Here is a 9,077-nt window from a genome sequence, read left to right as displayed (position 1 = left end):
AAGTGAGTTCCAGGATCCTTGTTAATTTGTGGGGTGTTGTGTCCAGGTGTAATGGAGGAGGATGAAGTCAGACAGGCGTCTTGCATTGTTGGTTGTCAATAGAAGGAATATTTAGAGTAGGGGGTGTCAACTAGGGCAGAATTCCCTGGATATTGAAGGATCAAGTCCTCCATGCAGTCACTTTCACCTTGAGTACTGGGACTTTTTTACACCTTCTGTTCATAAGATGCTCAACCTGTCTCTGATATTGGGTCTGCAGGTATCATGAAATTGAAGGTCTTAGGATGGGGTTGGGTGTAATTCCTGCAGATCCCAATGGCATAAAGCCTCCAGGTTGTAGGTACTGTGTGGTGGTGACATGCTCTACAAGGCATGTTCCAGCTGTCTGGGCACCTGGAGCCTCTTGGTATAGAACTTTGGGCCCACCTCTTCTCATAAGATAATGTCCAAATTGCTCCCTGTCATCCCAGAATGAGATAGAGTTGGATGAGGTTAGTTAGGGGATGCCAGGGTATCAGACATCCTGCGAATGAGTCATTCAGCTTTTACTGCATGTTAAACCCTTGACTAACACACGAAGCAATGACAAAAAATAAAAAGAAATAAAAAGGTCAGCGTTGGAAATTGAATCTCTTCCATAATGTTTCCTTCTACTTTCTTCCCAAGCATTTCTTCACTGCAATTGCTCATTAGGTTTACTGTTCTAAGGCTCTCAGATTCGTAGATCTGGGCACTGATCCCTGCTTTATTTACAGTATCAACATCCCAGTTCCCAGCTTGGGACTGTCAGCTCATCTGTATAGTTTATGCTATGACATCATTGGCTTTGGGGGTGGTGGCTCACCTTTGTGATCCTGCCATAGATCACATTGGCTAATTTAATTAAACAACCTATACCAAGATTGCTTAAGTCCACTGGATCCTAGGTGAAGGAGGGTATTGAAGCAATTACAACCTGTAGACTCGACCTTGAAAAACTGCCAAGTCCTGGATTGATTCATTTCTTTAACATTCCCCTTAAGTGATGATGAGTTTTGTTGTATGTGAAGGGATGATGTGGTGACCTCATGAAGTACCCCAGAACTGTGGTTGTACTGCTGGAAGTAACACCCCTCTTGGAAAAGCAGTTATCCAAGACCATGATAACCCACCCAAGACACTTAAGTTTCCCATATTGTTGGTGCTGATCTCTCTTTCTAGGCATCACAGTGGGCCAGGCCATCTTTTCAACACTGTTTGTGCCTTCCTCCCATGCTAGGTTCAAAGAATTTGAAATTGAAGAAGAGAGGCAGGTTCAGATGTTGGAGGAGAGGAAAGGTTTCCAGCACCCTCCACCACCAGCCCCTCCATATCTTCATCCACAGGTGCCCCCAGGCATTGTGGAAGGCCAGAAGCCAGGTATGGCTCACCACATTCCAAGAGAAGACAAGGCCCAAAGGGGACTGAGGGAGGGCAATAGGACTGACATGTGCTACATTCCCTTCAACATTTGCCTCCTGTATTTCTAACAGAGAAACCCATCAAGGCTCTAGGTTCTCAGTTACCCTTTGTCATGGGCTAGGTCAATTTTCTCAGGTGTCATAACTACACTATCATCTTGACGGTCAAAGAGACACATTTATATAATATTCCTGGTGATTAGGGGATGGATGAAGGGATATCTTTGAATGTCAGAAGTTCCTCTTTTTCTTGTATAGAAACTGTCTCTAAGATTATTATTCTCTTAAATTTTATCCTGTAAATGTTCATTTAGTTGCAGATTAGCTTGAACCAAGTGGAAGCATTTCCTATCTCTAAAATATTGCTCTAACCAATACATGGTTGGCAGATAAAAAGTTGGAGATTCATGCCACTTTCACTTCTTGATCTCTGTCCCTACCTTTAGTGCCCATTCCAAAAAGGTCAGGCCCCAAGGCTAAGGTTACCAGCCAGAGACAACGCAGACACCGGCGGACTCTGAAGACAAAGGCCCCCAAGGAGATACCACCTGAAGCTGTAAAGGAGTACATTGACCTCATGGAAGGGCTGGTGGGGTCTCTGCACCCAGCCTCTGAGGGGGAAGATGGAAAATGGGAAGAGGAAGAACATGGGCAGCAGGAAGATGATGGAATGTATGCAGACCCGGATCTCCTCAGCTACATCGACCAGCTGTGTGCAGAGGAAGACTTCATCACCAAGGTGGGTGGATTTTAGCTGTGGTGTCTAGCAGATTCCCTAGTTTTAGCTCTGTCAGCATGTTAAAGTCTGTGCTTCTTTCCCAGTCTTTTGAAACTTGGGTCTTTTCCTTTTCTCGTGTGCAGCATGGAGTGTGCACATGTATGAGTTTCTGACTCTTTGTGTGTGTGTATGTGTGTGTGCATGTGTGAGTGTGTATGTGTGTAGCTGGTGGAGGTCATGGTCCAAAACATCCACCGATTGCAGACTGAGGTGCAGTGACAATGAATTCCCTCCTGCTTCCAAAAGTGACAGGTGGCTCTTTCTCAAGGGCGCTCAATCCCCTTTTATTACTGTTCCCAGGTGGAGGCTGTCATTCACCCTCGATTCTTAGCAGAATTGCTTTCCCCAGGAGCACATGTAGACTTCTTGTCCCTAACAGAGGAGCTGCAGCAAGAGCAAGGACTCACACCCAACCAGGTAAACCAATGTTGGGAGGGAATCTCACAACATGGAATCCACATGACCTTGTCTAACTTACTTTGTCTTGGGTGGCATGGCTTCTGGAGAAAAACAACTGAAGGTGTGGGAGCAAGTGGGGAACCAGTAGGGAGGAAATTATGTAGAGGTGTGGGGTAGGAGTGGTTGGGATTGAAAGTTTGGGAATAATGCATAGGAAGATGGGCAGAATGAACTACAATATATGTATGCAAAATTGACCTGCCTTCTGACCAAGTGCAGTCATCTCCATTACCCATTCAGCCACCTCATATGAGCAACATCTGTAGAATCATTAATTGTCTATTTCCTTGACACAGCTGGTTGAGAAGCGTCTGCTGTCCTTGAAAGAGGGTGTGGAAGCACCTCCAACTTATGAAACACCTGGATTGGGCTCATTTCCTTCCATGTGCAAGTGTAGAAATGATGCAGAGAGTAAAGCTGACCATGGCCAACTTCTAGGGGTTAAAGTCAGTACTGCTACCGTACATTTGGATGGCAGAGCAGACAACAGCCTGGCTATCCCTGAAGACATTGCTGTCTTTTCAAGGAGTCAAGAGGATCCTCAAATCATAAAGAAACAAATGTCCTATCCTCACCAACACCAAAGACACTCTTCCCCTAGATCCGGAAACAGAGATGATGTGGCTCTGCAAGAAATCTCTTCTGTAAGTGCAAAATCCAAGCCTGCAGATGGGTCCAATGAAGAGGAAGATGAGCAACTCCCCAGCCTTGCATTCCTCTTGGCTCCACAACATCACCTGCTGCCATGGAGATTTGTCATGAGTCCCCCCCCTCACTCTGGCCGTCAAACCTCTGGAATAAAGGGAGCCCATGGAGCATCCCTGCCTGTATCATCTGTGAAAAGAGGTCACAATCAAACTCCTCGACCTGATGGCAAGACTCCAAACACAGCTTTAGTTGAAGGTCCATCTTCTGCTGAAAGCAAATCCCACCTCATAGCTGACTTTGAGGCCTCTGGCAGGCAAACAGTGGCTCTGGGTGCAAGTCAATCTTCTCATCCTCAAAAAAGAACATGTGACCAACTTTTGGATCATAGAAGGAAGAAGCCCCGATGTAGAGAGTAGGGAGCAGTGGGACCAAACTCTCCACATATCAGACCTTCCATTGTGGACCCCCAGAGTACTTTTCCTCTTGCTTTAGCCAAGTGACTCTAAATGCTGCTTCCTGGCCCTCCAGCTGTTCCTTGGCAGTTCTAGAGATTGTGGGGAGTGCAGTGGGGCTCTTCAAAGACTTTCCAATGTGAACGTGATCCCCATGGTGGGGGATGAGGAGTGGTAGTTTTAGGAGTTGTATAGTAAATGTAAATAAAGGTAGTTTTGCTTAAAAATGCTCTCAGGGCTGCAATATTGTATACATCCAACACTGCTCTTGAGGGATGGTGGCATGGTGAAGGTGGAAGGATACGGATGGCTGAAGTCTCTATGCATCCACGGGTGACTGACCTAGTGCTCCCCTCCTGCTTCAGTCTGTCTTCCTTCAGGCTGCTCCTGGGTAAAGAGAAATTTTGTGGTTTTCCTGTTAAGTGACAGGTCCCCTGTGATCTTTTTCATCATGCCTTCTCACAAGCCCTGGCTCCATTGCGGGTGGCCATCACTGGATGGACATTGTAGTATTATCTGTATCTCCTAATAATTTCCTGATGGAGAGTTCCTCTTCTACCTTTCTAACTTCTGGACTTTCAGCTAATTTTCTATAATTGATATGTGAGACGACACCTTTCATAAGTGTATTTTCCTTACCTAAAGAGTGTAGACATTGTGCCTTCCATGGTCCTCAGCACATGCAGGCCAGTTGCTGTTCAGTTGGTTTGAGCAGAGACCACCAAGCTGCCTTCCCAGGGGCATGGCTCTATGTGTTTCAGCCTCTGTATAGAAAGAGTATAGACTCAGGATTACTAAATGTGTAAGTAGTGTTGGCCTATTTCCTAATGCTAATAAGGACAGAAAAAGTGTATGGGGTAAAAGAAGATTCACAAGTGCATCAAAATTTATTTGTATTCAATATGGTATAGGCAGGGAGGATATGAAGTTGCTTTGTGTATTTCTGTGCAGGAATGAGTCTTGTCCAACTAGATGGGGAGGGTTTCGCATTTGTGGCTAAGGGGACAAAGGCTCAGGAGCCTTTGGCCTCTTCCAAGGATCATTCCACAACCACTGTTTTCTCTCCTCCCTAAATAATGACTAAAATTTTATACAGAATACATGCAGAAAATTATATTCAGGTCTAAAATTGTTTCTTTCCAATGAAAGTCAAACCAACTTGATTGTTAAAAAACCAAACAGAAAAATACATGGTTTGATTTGTTTAGCAAGCCGTGGGCTGCCCTGCATGTGCAGGGTATATTTAAGCCAGGAGGAAGGTGGAGAAGGGCTGAGGTACTTAGTCAACCCCTCCCTGGGTTCTTGTCCAGGCCCATGGTTAGAGCAGTTAGACTGCCTGGGGATGTGGCATTTAGTGACTAGGTTTTGATTCTGAGGGATGTGGGGAGTTTAGCTGAGCACTGGATGGACATGTTCTGAACCTGAATTAAGAGGTGTCATATGAGAATATAATCAATAAAAAGAGCTGAGATCAAGGAGATAGGATGCACCCACTCTTTGTACTGAAACCGTTTTTGTCACCCTCCAATCGCTAATTAACCTCTCAAATTGAAGTGTCCATGGTCCATTCTCTCCACTCATTCTTTCAGCCCTAACAGACACTGAGATTCCCTGACACTCACACTTGTTCCTGGCCACTGGTTCCTTCTCCACGTTCTAAGTTCTGATGCCTTGCCCACTGCCTGTGTGGTTTCATGCAAGTCATGGCTCCCATTGCGTGTCCCCTGGCACAGCCCACATGCACAGCTGGGGTCTCAGAGTGGTGTCCCAACAGAAGAGGAAAAATGGGGATAAAGCTGTTCTTTTACCAAGGTTGTCTGGCCCCCATGCCTGCTGCCAATGAAGAACTTGAGATAGAAACAGACACATATCAAGACTCTCTCTTCTCATCATCTTCACATATTACCCACAGTTATGCCCACCATTTCTCTTTCACCTCTACCTTCTTTTTCCAAAGTGAGCAGCATCCAGAAACTTTGTAAAAACTAATCCATTCCTGGTAATTTTGCATTGGCAGATTTAGCAAACTAAGACAGTATGCTCTAAGGCAATAAATTTTATAAAGACAATAAGGAATATTTCATAATGATTAAAATGTTATTACATCTTAAAGACATGACAATTGTAAAATATGTTCATGCCTAACAGTTGAGACTTCAAATGCCTGAAGAAATAACCCGAGAGTTGAAAAGAGAGATAATTGAACAATCATAGTCTATGGTTTCCATACCCACTTCCAATAATTGATAGAACTACTAGACATAAATCCAGCAAGGTATAGAAGATTTGCACAACATTATCAACCAACTCTACCTAACTGACATGAAGAAAACATTCCATCCATTGGCTGCAGTATACACATTCTTTTCGAGTACACAAGAAATGTTCTCCAGTTACAATTTCTGCTGTTCAAATTAAAATAACAACAACAGAACAAAAACCTAAAGTCTCTGTAAATTTGAAATTATGCAAAGTATGTTCTCCAATTGCAATGGAATGAAATTAGAGTCAACAACAGAAAGGAGTCTGGAAAACCTCCTGATATTTGAATGTTAAATAATGACCATTGGAATAATCCATGGGTCAATGAAGACATTACAGGGAAATTGCTAAATATCTTAATCTGATCTAAAAAAAACCACAACATATCAAATCCTATGGGATGCATCAAAAAGTAAAGCTTAGAGACTTTTGGGTAGATGGCATCAGAGTACACAGGCAGGGCTCAACTCTCACAAAAGCAATGGAGAAAGGGCAAAGAGCTGTTGGAAGGACCTGTGATGGGGGTTGACAAACCTGGACAGTGCTGCCCAAGCCCCAGGAGGGCAAGGGACAGAGAGCCGAAGAACCTGAAATGACAACTGTGAGTTACTAAACACCCCTGGCAGGAGGAAAGGGTTCCCAGCACCCATTCTCAAGGCATGAAGTCTTATAAAACCTGTGGCAAATCAGGTTGCCTCTAGGAGACCCTGATGGAAGTTCAAGGAAAACTTTGAATGCAGATGGTTGAAAATGACGTTGCCATCATATATGGCTGAGGAGCCTTGTAAGTCATACAGTCCCTAGGAAAATTTGTTGAGTACAGGCGGAGATGAAAGCAGCTGTAACGTTCATAACATAGCCTGCTGTAAACACACAATGAGACATTTAATTGCGAGCTGTACTAAGTTAGAAATGCTTATGATTAACTAGGAAAATGAATTCCTAAGTCATGATGACTTAATTCCTCATCATAGCTGGAATCTATTGTTAATTCTACATCATAGCTAAGAGCCTGATATATATATATATATATATACTGGATAAAACTGGATAAAACTAATAAAGGGAGCTTCTTTAAGCATAGAACTTGAGTGTATGCATGCGCTTTCTTCAGGCATCTGAGTCTTGCTGGACAAGACTTCCACTTCTGAACCCCAACAAACGGTGCCCGAACATGGACCCCCAATGTCGAGGACAAGGAGGAATACTGACTGCAGTCATACATTCCTGGTAAGGGAAGCAGGATAATTCATGTCCATGACTTGTTATAACTATGGGAGCACAGTTCCCTAAGGAACAGTCAACATTTCTTAAGGTTTTGCAGTAGGTGCTCAAAGCTGCCAGAACTCAGGTAGCACAGGGGCAACTTGTATCTTTTTTCAATGTCTTTTTGATTACTGTCCTTGGTTTCCCAATGAGGAGAGCCTAGAATTGTGAGACTGGAATAAGGTGGGTGAGAAATTGAATTATCATCATGAAGCAGGAGGACAGGTTACTGGTGAGCACTTAGCCCTCTGTGGTTTCATTAAATCTGCCCTTGAGCCAGTACAATTGGATTAAATCCTGAACCATGTGAACCTTTCCTGGAGCTTTCAGTCCCTGAGGCTTCCAAAGAAGTACTTCCCAAAGCCTCTGTACTTGAGAGAGATATCTCTGAAGGTGTTCGTAATTTTGTTCCCCAAATGCAAAAATGTTTAAAAGAAGTCTTAAAGGAGGGGGATAGATAGGCCAGTTTGTATCCGGTGGTGGTAAATCCTCAACAACAGCCTGTTTATGGGCCCCTTCCTTATAGTAATGTTTTTAAAGAATTAAAAAGGAGTCTAAAAGACAATGGAACACACTCCCCTGATACGGAGGGAGTCCTCAGAGCCTTGGCAAATGCTCATGCTATGATACCAGTAGACTGGAAAAGGTTAGTCTGCACTCTGTGCTGGCTCAAAACAGCATTTGGCTAACTGATTATCATGAAGGAGCGAACAGCAACATATTCCAAATCTTAATCACCAGATTCCTGTTACTCTTGAAACTCTTCTTGGTAAAGGCCAATTTGCCAATCCTCTGGCTCAGGCGCAAGCAGATCAGAGGTTGTTTACTCAATGTTTTGAAATTGCTCAAAAGGCATGGAAGGCTCTACCAGAAGGTAAATGTCCTCAGAAATCTTTTGCCTCCATTAGACAGGGTGCCCATGAACCTTATATGGATTTCATAGATTGGCATAAAGAGGCTAATGATAGGCAAATAGACAATATTCAGGCTGCTGATACACTGCTTATGCAATTGGCTTATGAATATGCTAACGCTGATTGTCAGCAGGTTCTGTTACCTATCAAACCCACCGCACTTGCCATAGGCGATTATCTAAATGCTTTTCAAAATGTAGGTACTGAGATCCATAAAGCAAAAGTTCTTGCTGCTCTTATTAATATCAATGTCACTTGTTTTAAATGTGGGAAAAGAGGACATGTTTGGAGGAATTGTACTGTTAAAAATTCTTCTCCTTCTGAACGCTTGCCCACTCAAGTCTGTCCTAAATGTAAAACAGGAAAACATTGGGTTAATCAATGCAAATCCTTGTCTGACAGTCAAGGGCGACCCCTTTGAGGAAATGCCCAGAGGAGTGTGGCTCCCGGTGCTCCCAAAACATACCAGAGCAAAAACCTCAGGCGTTTTGGAAAACACCCAGTCCTCAATCTCTGACCTTAAAGCAAGCACCCGAGGAAGTGCTGGACTTGTCATTTGCTCCACCCAAGAAATAATTGAAAAAAAAACCGAATGAGATTGAATTGGTTCCAACTGATGTTTGGGGCCCTCTACCCAAAAACACCTTTGTCTTCTTGTAGGATGATCCAGTACTTGTATTAATGGGCTCAGTGTTAACCCTGGTGCTACTGAGAATGATTATACAGGAGAAATAAAAATTATGCTTAGTTCCAATGTGTTTCAAATTGTTCCAATGGGGCAGTGTATCGCATAACTTTTGCTGCTTCCTATGCCTCCTATCGAATCAGAATCTAAAGCTCGAGCTGGGGGCTTTGGCAG

The 9,077-nt window shown here is 43.6% G+C and overlaps 1 protein-coding gene across 1 annotated transcript; it reads left to right on the top strand.

The window, feature by feature from the left end:
• The first annotated feature begins 1,276 nt into the window (after positions 1–1,276).
• Positions 1,277–7,272, top strand: LOC131279572 (NUT family member 2G-like). Its single transcript, XM_058302849.1, has 4 exons — positions 1,277–1,398; positions 1,886–2,178; positions 2,518–2,634; positions 7,153–7,272. The coding sequence occupies exons 1-4, from the start codon at positions 1,299–1,301 to the stop codon at positions 7,270–7,272; spliced, it is 630 nt and encodes a 209-aa protein (XP_058158832.1). The 5' UTR covers positions 1,277–1,298.
• The last annotated feature ends 1,805 nt before the right edge of the window (positions 7,273–9,077 follow it).

This window comes from Dasypus novemcinctus, chromosome 8 (genome assembly GCF_030445035.2).
Source record: "Dasypus novemcinctus isolate mDasNov1 chromosome 8, mDasNov1.1.hap2, whole genome shotgun sequence".
NCBI lineage: Eukaryota > Metazoa > Chordata > Mammalia > Cingulata > Dasypodidae > Dasypus > Dasypus novemcinctus.
Note: the sequence above shows the minus strand (reverse complement) of the source record. Positions and strands in the feature narration are given on the sequence as shown.

Bases quoted from the DNA above. Each gene is read 5' to 3' on its own strand.
- LOC131279572 (XM_058302849.1), top strand. From the start codon at position 1,299: ATGTTGGAGGAGAGGAAAGGTTTCCAGCACCCTCCACCACCAGCCCCT. The intron at 1,399-1,885 runs GTATGGCTCACC...CCCTACCTTTAG, and splicing joins TGTGGAAGGCCAGAAGCCAG to TGCCCATTCCAAAAAGGTCA. The intron at 2,179-2,517 runs GTGGGTGGATTT...TACTGTTCCCAG, and splicing joins AGGAAGACTTCATCACCAAG to GTGGAGGCTGTCATTCACCC.